The sequence below is a fragment of the Dasypus novemcinctus genome, chromosome 13, assembly GCF_030445035.2.
Source record: "Dasypus novemcinctus isolate mDasNov1 chromosome 13, mDasNov1.1.hap2, whole genome shotgun sequence".
NCBI lineage: Eukaryota > Metazoa > Chordata > Mammalia > Cingulata > Dasypodidae > Dasypus > Dasypus novemcinctus.
Window position 1 is genome coordinate 111,714,593 of NC_080685.1, and position 18,474 is coordinate 111,733,066.

The following is an 18,474-nucleotide window of genomic DNA, read 5'->3' on the forward strand; positions in this document are numbered from 1 at the left end:
ACTGACATTTTTGGAGAGTCCATGACAGTTAACCTGTAATATATGACACATTTGGATTCATCTATGTTTCCTCATTATTAAATTCAAGATATCTGGCAAGAACTACATTAAAAATAGCATTAACAGTAAAGAAATAAAGACCTTCTGTAAATATGACATGGGTAAATGCAAATAGCAATACTATTGTATTTAGAGTTTGTAACTCTACTTTATACTTACTACAGAAACTGAAAGGCAAATCATAAAATGTAAGTTAAGAGTATCAGTGGGTTTGGACTCACAATGTATAAATATGTAACTTGTGACAAGAACTTCATAAGGAAGAGGGGACAGAAAGAAGTATAGGAACATATCCTATGTATTTTTTTTTCAAACCACCCTATTTTTAACACCTTGTATTAGTGTCATACATTTCTTATAATTCATGAAAGAACATTCTTATACATTGTACTATTAACTATAGTCCATTGTCTATGATAGAGTTCGCTGTGATATAGTCTTACTATTTTTTAATTTGTATTCTAGTAACATATATGGCCTAAAGTTTCCCCTTTTACCCATTCACTTATAATTCAGTGCTTTTAGTTATACTCACAGGGAAGTGCACTTGGCTTAATGGGTAGAGCGTCCACCTACTACACAGGAGGTCCACGGTTCAAACCCCGGGCCTCCTGACCCGTATGGTGAGCTGGCCCATGTGCGGTGGTGATGCGCACAGAGGGCACCGTGTCACGCGGGGGTGTCCCCCGCATAGGGGAGCCCCACACACATGGGGAGCGCCCTGGGGGGAGAGTTGCCCTGTGCAGAAAAAAAGCACAGCCTGCCCAGGAGTGGCGTTGCACATGCAGAGAGCTGATGCAGCAGGATGACGCAACAAAGAGAGACACAGATTCCCAGTGCCGCTGACAGAAATACAGGTGGACAAAGAGGAACGCGCAGTGGGTGGACAGAGAACAGACAACTGGGGGGGGGGGGCAGGTGAGAGAAGTAAATAAGGATGAATCTTAAAAAAAATATTACACTCACAATGATGAGCTACCATCACCTCCATTTTCAAACATTTACAATCAACCTCAATAGAAATTCTGAACAAATCAAGCATTAGATCCCCATTTCCTTATCCCCAATCTATCCCCTCATAACTATATTCTGGATTCTAACTCTCTGAGTTTGCACACTATACTTAGTTGTATCAACAGAATATACATTATTTGTCCTTTTGAGTCTGTCTTATTTCACTCAGCATAACGTCCTCAAGGTTCATCCATGCTGTTGCATGCAGCAGGACTTCACTCCTTTGTATGGCTGAATAATATTCCACAGCATGTATGTATGTACCACGTTTTGTTTATCCATTCATCAGCCGATGGACACTTGGACTGCTTCCATCTTTTGGCAATTGCAAGCGTTGCTGCTATGAATATTGGTGTGCAAATGTCTGTCCGCGTCCCTGCTTTCAGTTTTCCTGGGTATACACCTAACAGCGGGATGGCAGGGTCATATGGCAATTCTACACTGAGCTTCCTGAGGAACTGCCAAACTGTCTTTCAAAGAAGCTGCATCATTTTCTATTCCTCCCAGCAATGAATAAGGATTCCATACTCCATCCTCTCTAACACTTGTCATTTTTTGTGTTTTAAGTAATTGTATTCACACACAAAATCCATTCAGAGTGTACAATCATGTTTTTGGACTTTTAACAGTAACCATTCTAGTGGGTATGAAATACTATCTTGTGGCGTTTTTTTTCTTTTCTCATTGTGGTTTCGATTTGCATTTCCCTAATAGTAATAATGATGGTGAGCATCTTTCCATCTGCTTTTTAGCTATTTGTACATTACAGCATTTTGCCCATTTTTTAACTGAGTTGTCTTTTTATTATTGAGTTGTAGGATTTCTTTATATATTCTGGATATTAATCTTTTATGGGATATGGGGTTTCCAAATATTTTCTCCCATTGAATATGTTGTTTCTCCCATTGAATACTTTTGTGACAAAGTCTTTAGAGACTCAAAAGTTTTTTATTTTGAAGAGGTGCCATTTATCTAATTGGGTATAAGGTCCAAGAAACCACCAACTACTATAAGGTCTCAGAAGATACAGCCCTATATTTTCTTCTACTAGTTTTATGGTCCTGGCTTTTACATGTAGGTCTTTGATCCACTTGTTAATTTTTGTATATGGTGTGAGGTAAGGGTCCCCTTTCATTCTCTTGCATATGGATATCCAGTTCTCCCAGCACCAATTACTAAAGAAACTATTCTCTCCCAATTATGCGGACTTGGCAGCCGCGTCAAAATTCAATTGCCTTGGGAAGCAGATGTGGCTCAGGAGACTGAGCTCTCGCCTACCACATGGGAGGCCACTAGTTCAGATCCTGGTGCCTCCAAAAAAAGACAGAGAGTTGGAGCAACAGGCAGGCATGGCAAGCTGACACAATAAGAGACACAAAAAGAAAAAACATAATGAGAGACAAAACAAAGCAGGGAGCAGAGGTTCCCAGTGCCTCCTAAAGAAAACGGTGAGCTGACACAACAAGCAAGCACTGCCAGCTGAAGCAACAAGATGACGCAATAAGAGACATGAGAAAGAAAAACACAATGAGATACAACAAAGCAGGGAGCTGAAGTGGCTCAAGTGATTAGGCACCTCCCTCCCACATCAGAGGTTCCAAGTTCGGCTCTCAGTGCCTCCTAAAGAAGCAAGGAAGATGAATGGACATAGCAAGTGAAAAAAAAACAAGGGAGAAGTGGTCGTGGCTCAACTGATAGAGAGTCCGCCTACCATACAGGAGGTCCAGGGTTCAAACCCAGGGCCTCCTGGCCCATGTGGTGAGCTGGCCCATGCGCAGTGCTGCCACATGCAAGGAGTGCAGTGCCCAAAGAGTGTCATGCCACTCAGGGGTGTCCCCCGTGTAGGGGAGCCCCACACGCATGGAGCATCCCACATGGAGAGCTACCCTGTGAGAAAAAAGCACAGCCTGCCCAGGAGTGGCACTGCACACGCGGAGAGCTGACGCAACAAAAAAGAGACACAGATTCCCGGTGCCACTGAGAATGCAAGCGGACACAAAAGAACACACAGCAAATGGACACAAGAGAGCAGACAACAGAGGGGCGGGGTGGGAGGGAAAGGGAGAGAAAGAAAATAAATCTTTAAAAAAACAAGAGGGTACGGAGAAATAAATAAAATAAGTCTTAAAAAAAAAAAAATCAAGTAATCACTCAGAGCTATTTGGGGCTCCAAAAGACCAGAAGAGCATCCTGCAACATCCTTGAAGGAGTGGAAGGAGATGCTCATCTGCAGAGAAGACTCCTGAGTAGAGGCTCCACGCCCTGGAGGCCGGTGCTCATCCTCCACTGGAGGCACAAGCCGCCTCGGGAGCTGTTCCACGGCTGGAATCAAAAGCTCCACTTCCCAAAAACAGGGAAGGAAGAGATAGTTGAGCACCAACTTCAGCTACTGATGAGTAAATTCAGCAGGCTAAAGTATAATCCTAAGAAGAGCTGAAGTTTGAGCCTGTCCAAGTCAGAAAGAGGCCGGGAGCTGCCATCTTAACACTGTGCCTGGCACGAGGGAAAAGGGGGGGGGACTGAGAATCCCAGTGCTGGTGGGGACCGGCTTCTTTCCACCCAGGTCAGATGGCAGCTCCAGCCTAGGCCCCAGCCCCACCTCCAGCAGGGAGGAAGCTGCGGGGACCTGTGCCAGCTTCTCCAGGAAATTATAGGCCACGCCATAGAGGCGGTGATTATCCTACTCTGGCGGCATGAGCCACCTCAGGAGCTATTCTGTAGCTGGAATTGGAAGCTCCGTTTCTCAAACACAGGGGAGGCGGAGATGGTTGGCCATGGATTTCAGCTACTGATCAGAAAACTTGGCGGGCTAAAGTATAACCTTAAGAACAGCTAAAATTTGAACCTCCCCAAAAAGGAAAGAGGCTGGTAGCTGCCATCTTGACTCCACCTCCAGCCTGAGGGGAAGCCGGGCTGACGGAAAATCACAGTGACAGTAGGAACTGGTTTCTTTCAGAAAGATCAGCCTACAGCCCTAGACTAGGCTTCAGGCCCACCTCTGGCAGGGAGGAGGCTGGGGGACCCCCCCCACACACACCAGCCTATCCAGGTACATTCGGCTGGCACAGACTGAATAATTGGAAGTCTACCAGGGCAACTGCAGTCATGTTGGACCTGCACTGCATAGACTGCTGCCCACACCTGCAGCTCCATCCCTGCACCAGGCAAGGGAGAAAGGGGCGTGAAGCTTCATCGGTCTCTCTGGGCAACTACAGTCTAGGCCTGCTTGACTTGGATTATTCCACACAGCTGTGACTCTGTCTGTAGCCCGGGTAAAGAAAAATCTGAGAGAAGCTTCATCAGTCCCTGGGAAAATAAGGACAGCTTAAGCCCCCACAGCTTACAGCACCAACTATATCCTTAGCTCCTACTGCACAACCAGTAAGGGAGAAAAGGCAGGAAGCCCTAAAACAAAGAGAAAAACTGCACCCAGAATAAATACATCTAGTAAGCCAGATGCCAAAATACCAACAAAAAATTACAATCCACACCAAGAAACAAGAAGCTATGGCCCAGTTAAAGGAACAATATAAGCCTCCAAATGACATAAAGGAGTTGAGACAACTAATCATACATGTTCAAACAAATCTCCTTAATAAATTTAATGCAATGGCTAGAGATTAAAGATATTATGAAGACACCGAATAAGCACAAAGAATTTTAAAGCATACCTAGAGAAATAGCAGATGTAACAGAATGAAAGGTGCAATAAATGAAATTAAAAATACACTGGAATCATATAATAGCAGATTTGAAGAGGTAAAAGAAAGGACTGGTGAGCTTGAAGAAATGGCTTCTGAAAGCGAACATACAGAAGAACAGATGAATTTAAAGAATGGAAAAAATTGAACTAAACGACAGCAAGAGACATGCAAACATACATGTAATGGGTGTCCCAGAAGGAGAGGAGAAGGGACAAGGGACAGAAGGAATAGTTGAAGAAATAATGGTAGAAAATTTCCCAATCCTATTAAAGGACATAGATATTCATGTCCAAGAAGCACAATGTACTCCCATCAGAAAAAATCTGAACAGACCAACTCCGAGACACATACTCATCAGAATGTCAAATGCCAATGCACACCACGGTACTGGCATAAAAACAGACACACAGACCAATGGAACCAAACTGATGGTTCAGAAACAGACCCTCACATCTACAGTCAAGGGATTTTTGACAAGCCTGTCAAACCCACTCAGCTTAGGCAGAACAGTCCATTCAACAAATGGTGCTAAGAGAACTAGGTATCCAAAGCCAAAAGAAGGAAAAAGGATTCCTATCTCACACCTTACACAAAAATTAACTAAAAATGGGACAAAAACCTAAATATAAAAACAAGAACAATTAAAACCTCTAGAAGAGAATGTAGAAAATATCTTTAAGATCTGGTGGTATGGTGGTGGACTGTTAAAGGAGATAAGAGGAGGACTGAGATGGACTACTGATGTTTAATGTAAGTAAAAATTCTAAATAACTTTACTGGCTGCATGACTCACTTGCACGTGGCACTGGAAAGGGACAGAGTGGATGGTAGCACATTATAGTAAGAGCTGATTTATAAATGGGGATGTGGCTGAAAAGGGTAGTCTGCAGATGTAAATGCCAACTGAAAGAAAGCTACAGAATAATCTAGGGACTAAATAACAGAGTGAACCCAGAGGTGGAAGAAAATTGTGGTTGATGGTACTGATGCAAGTGTGTCCTTTGTTAGCTAGAGCAGATGTACATCACTATTGCATGGTGGTGTGAATGTGCAGAAGCATGAGAAACACAAGTGGAGTGATCTATGGACTGTGGTTAACAGTAATAAAGCAATATTCATGCATCTACACTAAAGATGTACTGTGTTAATACCAGAAGAGTATGGATAAAGTGGGCCAAATATACGCCACGGACCTCGTAATAGTCTGATGGTATTATCTCATAATCTGTAACAAATGATCTACCACAGTGTGATATGTTGATAGAGAGCTGTTGTATGGGAATTCTGCACATGTGCATGCTTGTTTTATAAGTTTACAACTTCTGTCATAAAAATATATTTAAAAATAATAATAGGATGGGTGGGGGAAAAATAAACCAAATGTAAGTAAGATAAGGACTATAGTTAGTAGTAAGATTTTTACAATATTCTTTCATAATTTGTAACAAATGTCTCACAAGGATGCAAGGTGTTGGTGGTGGGTTGATGTACGGGACCCCTGTATGATGATATGTATGTTTGCTCTGTACATTCACAACTTTTACTATACACTTAACATTTATGTATGTTCATATAATATATAAATGATATAGTAATAATAGTAGGTTAGGTTGAGGGAAAAATACACCAAATACAAGATACTTTGGTTAATAGTAGTATCTTGATGGTGCTCTTTAGTCATTAGTTAAAAATGTTTCACAATAGGGAAGCAGATGTGGCTCAACTGACAGAGCTTCTGCCTACCATGTGGGAGGACCTGGGTTTGATCCCTGGGCCTCCTGGTGAAAAAGAAAGAAAGTGTGCCCACACAGCAAGCCAGTGCCTGCGCTAGTGCCCGCATGGTAAGCCAGTGCCACGTGCAAGTGAGTCATGCAGCAAGATAATGATGCATCAAGAGAGACAAGAGGAAAGTCCAGGTGAAGCACAGCAGAAACCAGGAGCTGCAGTGGCACAGCTGACAGTGAACCTCTCTCCCCATCAGAGGAGCTGAGGATCAAATCACAGTGAATCCTAGAGGACAGAAAATGAGAAGAGAAGACAACGCAGACAGCAAAAACAACAGGGCAGGAGAAGAAGGGGAGGGAAATCAATCAATCAATCTTAAAAAAAAGTTTCACAATAACGCAAGGTATTGGTGGTAGGGTGAGGCACAAGAGTCCTGCATGATGTTAACTAAGTTTGTTTTGTAAGTTCACGATTACTATAAACTTAATTTTTAAGTATGTTTATGTATGAGTAATATACTTCAATAAATAAAAAAAATAAAATTATATTAAATTAAAAAATGAATTGCCAAAGATGTGAGGGCCTATTTCTGAACTCTCAATTCTATTACATTGATTTTTTTTTTTTTTAGTAAAGGGTATTTATTTGGGGTAGGAGCTTACAGATCACAGGCTTACACTGATACTATATATAAATATTCTTTGGTCTGTACCATATTCTTTGTGGGGTTTGTTTTGTTTTGTTCTTTTTAGATTATTTAAAGCAAACCATCACATATAAGACATTTTACTTGTCACTTTTAAAAGGGTGAATTTAAAGACCGTACCATGTTCTCTGGACCACTGTAGGTTTTTAATAGTATGCTTTAAAGTCAGAGAGTGTGAATCCTCCAACTTTGTTCTTCTTTTACAAGATGTTTTCGGTTATTGGGAGCCCATTACCCCTTCCAAATAAATTTGATAATTGGCTTTTACATTTTTGCAGAGTAGGCTATTGGAATTTTTATTGGGATTGCGTTGAATCTGTAAATCACATTAAGTAGAATTAATATCTTGACAATATTTAGGTCTTTCAATCCGTGATCATAGAAAATACTTCCATTTATTTAGATCTCTTTGATTTCTTTTAGCAAAGTTTTATACTTTTCAATGTATACATCCTTACATCCTTAAAATTATTTTTAATGTTTATTATTATTTTTTAATTACATTAAAAAAAAAATATGAGGTCCCATTCAACCCCACCGCCCCCGCCCCCCACTCCCCCCACAGCAACACTCTCTCCCATCATCGTGATACATCCATTGCACCTGGTAAGTTCATCTCTGAACATCACTGCACCCCATAGTCAATGGTCCACATCATAGCCCAGACTCTCTCACGTTCCATCAAGTGGGCCCTGGGGGGATCTACAGTGTCCCGTAATTGTCCATGAAGCACTATCCAGGACAACTCCACGTCCCGAAAACGCCTCCACATCTCATCTCTTCCTCCCGTTCCCCACACCCAGCAGCCCCCATGGCTACCGTTCCCACACCCATTCCACATTTTCTCTGTGGACATTGGATTGGTTGTGTCCATTGCACACCTATGTCAAGTGAGGGCTTAGATTCCACATGGGTACTGGATGCACTCTTCCCGCTTCTAGTTGTAGACACTCTAGGCTCCATGTTGTGGTGGTTGACCTTCTTCAACTCCATGTTAGCTGAGTGGAGTAAGTCCAATAAGTCAAAGTGTAGGAGCTGAAGTCTGTTGAGGCTCTGGGCCTGGGTGTCATATTATCAGTCCAGAGATTCAAATTCCCTACATCTATCTTAAACTCAGCACCAACTACAATTCCAATAAAGTAGCATGCAAGTCTTGTGAAAAGAGATCCCCTCTGAGTCCATTTCCATCACGCAGAAACACCAGCTCCAAAGGAGGGCCATCTGTCATGGCAGTGAACCCCTTCTGCCATGACCATAGAACCCGTGGGTCTCTTTATCCCTCAAAAGAACCAATACCTGGGGTTGTATCTACCTTATCTGTCTCTTAGACTCTGTTCAGTTGTACATAGGGCTATTCCTTCTGACAACCTCCAGACTCTTTTTTAGAGACTCACAGCCTTATAATCTCATTTCTTCTTTCCATTTCCCCCTTACATTAGGTCAAACCGCTTCCCGAAGTCATGTTATTATATGTAGACAGGTATATTCTGCTGTTCCGCATTGAATCTTTAATTCAAGGTCATTTTCTAGTTGCTTCTTCAGCTGGTATGTGGTAGTGATCCCTCAGTGCCAGGGAGGCTGATCCCCGGGTGTCGTGTCCCACGCTGGGGGGAATGCATCACATCTACACGCTGAGTTTGGCTGTGAGAGTGGCCACATTTGAGTAACATGAAGGCTGTCAGGAGGAAACCCCCAGGCACAATGCTACTCTAGGCCTTGTTCTTATTGCAGGTGCATAGGCTCAAAAGTGTAGCCATTAGTATCAAGAGCCCACTGTTGGGCCCTCCTTCCTTCCTGGTTCTTGCCGTTGCACCTGGAGGATTGCCGCTGCTCTCCCAGGGCCCACAACAGTGACCGCCCGGCCAGGAGCCCAGTACCCCCCCAGCTGTTGTTTTTAATTGTTTCCACTATGATTATATATAGACATTACCATATACCCTGGGCATATGCCCTGTATAACTCCCTGTCAACCATATATATCCTGTCAATAACATCCCATATCAGTATTCCTTCGCTGCCATTGTTGAACCACTCTGTGATCCAAAACTTCCCGTAAAGTGAATCCCAACATAATGTCAGCTTCAAAAGAGTCTTAGATCACCAAAATTCATAGATACAATATACAGTATTTCCCCAGATCCACCATAAAACCTTTTCCCTTCCACAGCAATAATCTTTTAACTTATTCATATCATATTTCCTGAAACTGATGTACAGATTCCGAAACTATAGTTTTCAAACAAGGTAACATTTGTGCTTACTATGTGGTCCATACTTTAGGCTGTACAGTTTTCTAAATTTTTTAGTTATCCTATGTTTTGTCTTATGGTTTTCATTATTAGTCTGTCGTCCCCTATACGTTTTTGGTGTAATATTAGCTGTTTTATATTCATCCTCGTGTACTCTCACATAACTCCTCTTTTGCCCCCTTATTTACCTTTGTTCTATCCATTGCACGTCCATTTTCCCCTCCCCTTAGGGCCCACAACGCCTGCCAATCTAATGCCCTGGGAGCCGTCCTTTCTCACGAGAGATACAGTTCTCTCTATTCGACGGCATTAGTCTTCCCCAGGATATGGGTCCACCCCACCCAATGGTAGAACCCACCTTGGCAAAATGAGCCTTCAGCTATTCCCTCCGGAGTCCGTCCCGCATCAGACCATACCCCCTGAGCGTCCTAACCAGGTGACCCTCCTACTTATACTTTGATACGTTTTACTCAACATTTAGTTCTCAACGAACTTCTGGCACTCTCCCATGTTTGTATGTTGCCCCTCCCTCCCACCTATTTCTTGGACCATATTACCCCTCTTCCCATCCCCAGCCCCCCTCAAACCCAGAAAACCCCACCCGAAGGTAACCCCTTGCCCCCATTTTGTCCCTTCTTTGTGCTCATACTTACCCCCAGCTCATCACAGATTCCACCCCTACAGACATTAACTCACATCCTTCCTCCACCCCCCGATTTCCAGTAAGCCACTTTTCCAGACTCTAGCTCTCTGAGGCAGTTAACTTATTTCATATCATTGAGGTCATATAGTATTTGTCCTTCAATGCGTGGGTTGCTTCACTTAACATAAGATTCTCACGGTTCATCCATGTTATCACGTGCGATTGTAGTGTATTGGTTCTTACAACTAAGTAGTATTCCATTGTGTGTATATACCACATTTTATTGATCCACTCATCTGTTGATGGACTTTTGGATTGATTCCAACTGTTGGCGATGGTGAACAATGCTGCTATGAACATTGGTGTACATATATCGGTTTGTGTCCTTGTTTTCAGATCTGATGGGTATATACCCAGCAGTGGTATTGCTGCGTCATATGGCAAATCTATGGATAATTTTTTGAGAAACTGCCAAACTGCCCTCCAGAATGGTTGGATCCTTCTGCATTCCCACCAGCAATGGAAGAGTGTTCCCCTTTCTTCACATCCTCTCCAGCATTTGTATTCTACTGTTTTTTTCATGGCTGCCAATCTTATGGGAGTAAGATGGTATCTCATTGTAGTTTTGATTTGCATTTCCCTGATAGCGAGGGATTTGGAGCACTTTTTCATGTGCTTTTTAGCCATTTGTATTTCTTCTTTGGAGAAGTGTCTGTTTAAATCTTTTTCCCATTTTTTAAATGGGTTGTTTATCTTTTTGTTTTCGAGATATATGAGTTCTTTATATATGCAAGTTATAAGTCTCTTATCAGATATATGGTTGCCAAATATTTTCTCCCATTGTGTGGGTTCCCTTTTTACTTTCTTGACAAACTCCTTTGAGGTGCAGAAGGCTTTAATTTTGAGGTAGTCCCATTTATCTATTTGTTCTTTTGCTGCTCGTGCTTTTGGTGTGATATTCATGAAGCCATTTCCTATTACAAGGTCCTGTAGATGTTTCCCTACACTGCTTTCTAAGGTCTTTATGGTCTTGGCTCTTATATTTAGGTCTTTGATCCATCTTGAGTTGATCTTTGTATAAGGTGTGAGATGGTAATCCTCTTTCATTCTTCTACATATGGCTGTCCAGTTCTCCAGGCACCATTTGTTGAATAGGCCATTCTCTCCCAGTTGAGAGGGTTTGGTGGCTTTATCGAATATTATATGGCTATATACATGAGGTTCTATATCTGAACTTTCAATTCTATTCCATTGGTCTGTGTGTCTCTCCTTATGCCAGTACCATGCTGTTTTCACTACTGTAGCTTTGTAGTATGTTTTGAAGTCAGGAAGTGTGATTCCTATTTCGTTTTTCTTTTTCAATATGTCTTTGGCTATTCGGGGCCTCTTTTTATTCCAAATAAATTTCATAGTTAGTTTTTCTAGTTCCTTAAAGAAGGCTGTGTTGATTTTTATTGGGATTGCATTGAATGTGTAGATCAGTTTTGGTAGGATAGACATCTTAATAATATTCAGTCTTCCTATCCATGAACAGGGAATATTCTTCCATTTATTTAGGTCTTCTTTGATTTCCTTGAACAATCTTGTATAGTTCTCGATGTATAAGTTTTTTACCTCTTTAGTTAAATTTATTCCTAAGTATTTGATTTTTTTATTTACTATTGTGAATGGTATTTGTTTCTTGATTTCCTCCTGATCTTGCTCATTATTGGTGTATAGAAATGCTACTGATTTTTGCGCATTGATCTTATAACCTGCGACTTTGCTAAACTCATTTATGAGTTCTAGGAGCTTTGTTGAAGATCTCTCAGGGTTTTCTATATATAGGATCATGTCATCTGCAAATAATGAAATTTTGACTTCTTCCCTTCCAATTTGAACGCCTTTTATATCTGGTTCTTGTCTCAGTGCTCGAGCCAGTACTTCCAAGACAATGTTAAATAGGAGCGGAGACAATGGGCATCCTTGTCTTGTTCCTGATTTTAGAGGGAAGGATTTCAGGATTTCGCCATTGTAAACAATGTTGGCTTTCGGTTTTTGATATATTCTCTTTATCATGTTCAAAAAGTTTCCTTGTATTCCGATCTTTTGAAGTGTTTTTATCAGGAAGGGGTGCTGTATTTTGTCAAATGCCTTTTATGCATCTATAGATATAATCATGTGGTTTTTTTCTCTCAATCTGTTTATATGGTGTATTACATTGATTGATTTTCTTATGTTGAACCATCCTTGCATACCTGGGATAAATCCCACTTGGTCATGGTGTATAATTCGTTTAATGTGTTGTTGAATACGATTAGCAAGTATTTTGTTAAGTATTTTTGCGTCTAGGTTCATTATAGAAATTGGTCTGTAATTTTCCTTTCTTGTGGTGTCTTTGTTTGGCTTTGGTACTAGGGTAATGTTGGCATCATAGAAGGAATTAGGCAGTGTTCCTTCTGTTTCGATTTTTTGGAATAGTTTCAACAGGATTGGTGTTAGTTCTTTCTGGAATGTTTTGTAGAATTCACCTGTGAAGCCGTCTGGCCCTGGGCTCTTCTTAGTTGGGAGATTTTTAATGACTGATTCTATCTCTTTGCTTGTGATTGGTTTGTTAAGATCATCAATTTCTTCTTTCGTCAGTATGGGCTGCTTGTGTATTTCTAGGAATTTGTCCATTTCCTCTAAATTGTCATTTTTGTTGGAATATAGTTTTTCAAAGTATCCTCTTATGATAGTCTTTATTTCTGTGGGGTCAGTGGTGATATCACCTTTCTCATTTCTTATTTTGTGTATTTGCATCTTTTCTCTTTTTTTCTTTGTTAGTCTCGCTAAAGGTTTGTCAATTTTGTTGATCTTCTCAAAAAACCAGCTCTTGGTCTTGTTTATTTTTTCAAGTGCTTTCTTATTTTCTATTTCATTTAGTTCTGCTCTTATCTTTGTTATTTCCTTCCTTCTTCTTCCTCTTGGGTTACTTTGTTGTTGTTTTTCTAATTCCTTCAAATGTGCAGTTAATTCTTCAATTTCTGCTCTTTCTTCTTTTTTGATATATGAATTTATGGCTATAAATTTCCCTCTCAGTACCGCTTTTGCTGCATCCCATAAATTTTGGTATGTTGTGTTATCATTATTGTGGGCTCGCTGGCAGTGATTAGCGGCCCACGAGGTCCGGGCAGCCTTCCACGGCTCGGCGGGAAGCCCCTAGACCAGCGTGTAGGCCTAGGTTCTCCAGGCGTGGGGGACGCGCGGTAAAAACCACGGAGACAGCCTGAGCGCAGGAACAAGTCTGCTTTATTGCGGAAGTACACTTGGTTATATAGGGTTGGGTGAAGGGAGGGGCAGGAGCTGGGGCGGATTACTACAGGGCGGTAGTGGATAGGCGGAGTTGTGCAGGCGGCTATGAGGTAGGCAGTAGCTGGGGAAGAAGGCAGATTATATGTTGGCAACGTGGGCGGGACTGGCGGGAAGGACAGCAATGGCTGGAGGAAGGAGATAGCAAAGGCTGGGGGAAGGGATGGAGGGAGGCAGCAACAACTGCTCCTTCTGTTTTTTAAAGGAAAGTAAAAGAAGACAAAGTATTAGGCTGGGGGGGGATGAGGGGTAAAGGGGGCGGGATTGACTGGTGATGGGCTGATGGCATATCATTTGGCCAGAATGTATGCATAGCCCTTGGGGTTGGCACGTGCCGGTGCTAGACGGAATATCTAACCTGATGTCGCGCACGCTTTTTTGGGGTGGATAGCGCTGTGGCTAGCTTAATTGCGAAGAATTCTCAGACATATAGCAATAAAAGGGGGGCGGGGGGTACACCCAAACCCTTTGCGTCGAGGGAAGCGAACCCGTGCCGACGGCTAGAGTCAGAGAGCTTCACCGTAAGCAGCTTACAGGCGGGAGGTGAGGTGGGAAGAGGGGTGAGGATGTGGTCGAGATTGAGGAATGGAATCAGAGGCAACAAGACGTTGGTAATGGATCTGAACAAATGAGGAGAATACACTGTCAGCATGATCTTTGGCAAGGCGAATAATTCGTCGAATGGCCCAGGGACCAACGGTGAGACCTAGGATGATGAGCAGAACTGGGGTTAGCAACGGGAGGAGATAGGGGAGGAGGGGCTGCAGGAAGCCCCAGGGGCCGGCAGTTTGGGCTCGTTCAAGTCGGCGTTGGTTGAGACCCTTTTCAAGTTCTTTTAAGCTAGAGTCTACTAAGCCGGTATAGTTGGCATAAACGCAGCATTCTTCTCCTAGAGCAGCACATAGGCCACCTTCTTTTAGGAGGAGGAGGTCAAGGCCTCGGCGGTTTTGCAGGACAACTTCAGAGAGAGAATTAAGAGAGTCTTTAAGGTATTTGACTGCATCACGGAGGTAGATGATATCAGAGTCTACTGCCTGTCTGAGGTTTTGGAGGGCGGAGGTTTGTGTGGCTAGAGCTGCGACACCAGTGGCAGCTCCAGCTGTAGCTAGGAGGGTAGTGACAGTGAGCACAGCAGTAATAGGTTCGCGTTTGTGGAGGTAGATAGCTTCTTGCGTGTGATCAAAGGCTTCAAAGAAATGTAGAGGAGTGCGATAGATAACTCGAGGTGTGAGAAGGATGAGAACACACGTTTCTTTGGTTTTGTTAAGTGTGGCAACAGATAAGCATGGAGTAAGTCCCGTGGAGGAGCAGAGCCATTGGGTGGTGTTTAGGGGGACTAAATATTTGGCAGAGATGTGTGGGGAGGTATAGTTGGCACAGACGGTAAGGCTAGGAGTGTGGGAAGAACGGGGGTGAATGCATATACCCTTGGAAGAGATGTGCGTAAAAGTGAGTGAGATATGAGTAGATTGATCCCAATTGCAGGAAGAGGGGGAATCATCGGTGGAGGAAATAAAGAGTGGCGCGGGAATAGCAAGTGGATCATAGAGGGGGAGACTGGGGGAAAGACATAACCAGCAAGAGCGAGTGAGGTTGGGGTGGGAGGAGTTTAGAGAAACGTATGAAGCTTTAATCAAGTTGATGAGGGGGCTGGAGTACTTAGTGGGAGGCAACTGAAGGCTGACAGGCGATGAGGCGCGAGACGATGAAGAGGGAAGGGGGGACGCGGAAGGGGTGGCAGACGTAGGAGGTGGTGGGTTGAGAAACCGGTTTGGGCCGATGTTTGCTGGGCGACTGGAGGGGGGTCTTTTCTGGATTGTGAAAAAGGCTCCTGAATCGTAACCGGTCATGTATAGACGGATTCCCCATGTACGACCCACGAGCCAAGTGTCTGCGGAGGGGTCTTTGACGAGGAAGGAGACATTTGGGCGTTGGGGGGACAGTTGTCTACTGAGCAGGTAGAGGTTAGGATCTTTGTTAGAGGGTTTAGCCCAACCAACAGCCATGGTTTCACATCCCCATGAGGGACAAAAGAAATGCGCGGGGTCGTGGCAGGAAGTGGAGGAGGAAGCAATGGAGGAGGGGCAGATGTAGTAGCCAGAAATAGGGGGGCCCTGAGGGCCGGCAATGGCGTATGCTCCGCCACCGTAACAGCCCTGGCCCTGGCATCCTGGATAGCAGTCAGGAGCTTGGCCAGTCAGGCTGCAAAGGTGGAGTGAAAAGGAGGGTGCCCCTGCAGTGACGTTGAAGGCGAGAACTGCGTTTGATTTCCAGTCAGAGAGGGTCCAGTTAAATGGCTGATGGGATGAATAGCTCTGGGCAGAGGAGGCTAGGGACAACATGAGAATGAGGAGATGAATGAGACGAGGGAGGGTAGGGGAACAAGGGGTGGGTGTGTGAACAGAGCGGGCCTGTCGAAGGAGCTGGAGAACTTGGCGTTCGATGGGGTCATCATCTTCAAGAGAAAGTCGGCTTAGGCGGCGGGCAAAGAAGCGTTGTCGACGTCGTTCGCGGCGAGAGAGAGCTGGTGTGGTCCCCATGGGCGACGGTGTTGGGGTAGTAGGCTCAGATGAATGTACTTGGGGGCGCATAGTGGTCATGGGAGAAGGACTACAAGAGAGATGAGGATAGCAATTAGAAGCAGCCAGGCAACAGCGAGGAGAAGACGTTGACGAAGGTTCCAGTCTGTTGGGGCTGTGGCTGCGAGACAGACAGCTGAAAAGATTGTTAGAAAAGTGAAAATTGCAAGAAAAAAGCAAAGTAAGAGTGGGTGGGAGGGGAGCTTGAGGAGCATTTGCACGGTGAGTTCCCTTTATTGATAGGTTATAAGGCACGTTTTGGTGAAGGTCAGGCGATAGGTTATAAGGCACGTTTTGGTGAAGGTCAGGCGCCTGTCAATGGCGGGTGACGGAGGCAGCAAAGGCTTCTCTTGTGCAGAGTTGAGTCCTTAGAAAGATCTGAAATGACAAAAAGGAAAAAAGAGCCCCCATAGAGGAGGGGCCATCAGCAGAAAGAAACTTAGAGAGAGCACTTATTGGAATAGGGACATTTTTAGGAGGGGGCTTGGCCGAAGTTTCAATCATTGCCATTAGCATTGTGTTCTGGTATCAAAGGACGTGGGATGTCTTTGGGGTCTGGCGCTAGTGGGCGTGGGATATCATCTAGGTCAAGCTGCTGTGTTGCAGGCCGGATATACCGTCCTGGGACCCAAAGAGGTTGTCGTTCTGTTTCTGGGAAAATACAGGCGAACCCTCTTCCTTGTGCTAGTAGAGGGGCAGGTTCTTCTTGCCAGCGATTGGAAGCTGGGTCTTTCCAGTAGACCACAGGAGTTTGAGAAGGCGGCCACATAGGTCCCCAATGCTTATGCGTGGGAGAGAGTCCTTGACTATCAAAAGTTAGGAGATTGTGATGGATGAGACAAGCTGTTACAACATCTGCTGGAGCTTTGTGGGGAGAGGAGGTTCTCTCCTTTTGAATGAGCAGCTTGAGCTGTTGGTGAGTGCGTTCGACAATTCCTTGTCCTTGTGGGTTATATGGGATGCCGAAGTGATGTGTGATGCGATACATCTGCACAAAATTGGCAAAGGAAGCACTGCGATATGCTGGTCCGTTATCTGTTTTGAGGTCCCATGGGATCCCCATAAACAGAATGGCTTGGCGAAGAGCTTTGATGCAATGTTTGGCACTCTCCCCTGCGAGGGGCACCGCGTAGCACAGATGGGAAAAGGTGTCAATGGCTACGTGAAGATACTTGAAGCGGCCGAAGGCGCTGACATGAGTGACATCTAACTGCCACCGCGAGTTAGGCCGGAGGCCACGAGGGTTGACACCTCGGGGCTGCAGGGGCCCCAGAGGAAGGAGAGGGGCGCACACGCGGCACGAGCGCACTAGGTGTTTGCAGGTTTCAGCGGGTAATTCTGGATAGAGCTTGCGAATCGTCCGCGCTGAGTAATGGAACCGCGAGTGCAGCAACTTAGCGTGGTTAATGGGGTCTCCAAGCAGATTTTCATCTACAACATAATTTTTGCAGGCTAAAGGAAGTACTCTAAAACTTGACACGGCCGCATCGGCAAGGCTGTTGCCGTGGGCAAGAGGCCCTGGAAGGTTGGAATGACTTCGCAAATGTGTGATGAACCAGGGCTGCTGTCTCGTTTCAAGTAAGCGCTGCATAAAGGCAAGCGCTCGGTCAATGTTTGAATCGCTTGGCAAAAAGGTGGCAAGTGGCAGGCTGCGACAAACTTGTAGTGTATATAGGCTGTCTGTAAAGATATTGAGAGGTTGGCTTGGGTGGAGGTTGAGGACCGCTGCGACCGCTAGGAGCTCGCCTACTTGAACAGAGAAGTCATTGGCGAATACTAAGTGCTGGGGCTCAGGTTTTCCAGGAGTGTAGATAACAGCTGCAAACGCTGTTTTTGAGGCGTCTGTGAAGGCAGTGATGGCTGATGGAATGGGGTTCCGCGCAGGCAGCGGGCGGAATGGGTTAGAGAATGCTAACTGAGACACTCCTTGCAGCAAACGGTGATGAGGGTAGTGATTATCAAAGGAGCCGCGAAAGAGCTCTACTAAGCTCTGCATCTGGGTATTGTTCATAATAAGGGAAGAGACCTCTTTGGCATCGAGAGGCCAAATAATAGTGTGTGGTGGGATACCGTACGTTTGTATGGAAAGGAGAACTAAGTCAGTAGCTAACGCAATCCAGGCTCTTAGAAAAGGGCAGATTTTTGGGAGTTTACTCTTTGACGTGTGCAGAAAAAGAAGAGGACCATCTTGCCACAGGAGACCTGTCGGGGTGACCGGTGTCGGCAGAACCAGGGCAAAGATTGGAAGATCTGGAGAGAATCGCTCGAGGCGACATTGCTGAAGGGCATCACTGACTTGTTGGACGGCTTCTTGTGCAGCGCGGGTGATGGTGATCTTTTGCCGGACCGCAGCAGGTGGGCTGTCTTTGGTTTGCAGAAGCTCGAAGAGAGGCTGCATTTGTGCTGTCGTGATGGGAAGTGCTGATCGAAGCCAATTGATTTGCCCACAAAGTTGCTGAAGTTC

General features: G+C 44.4%; 1 protein-coding gene across 12 annotated transcripts in view; it reads right to left on the bottom strand.

Annotated features, from left to right (window-relative positions):
* NVL (nuclear VCP like) overlaps window positions 1-18,474 on the bottom strand; it is a 167,025-nt gene that overhangs the window by 131,342 nt on the left and 17,209 nt on the right. The window contains exon 3 of one of the 12 annotated variants that reach the window (XM_058275276.1): window positions 13,350-16,041. The exons of 9 other annotated variants lie outside the window; for them this stretch is intronic. In XM_058275276.1, the coding sequence (XP_058131259.1) occupies window positions 13,962-16,041 (2,080 nt within the window). In that variant the 3' untranslated portion in view covers window positions 13,350-13,961. Of the gene's footprint in view, window positions 1-13,349; window positions 16,389-18,474 lie in introns of those variants that run through there. 2 more of the 12 variants (XM_071207761.1, XM_071207760.1) reach the window with 2 other exon arrangements.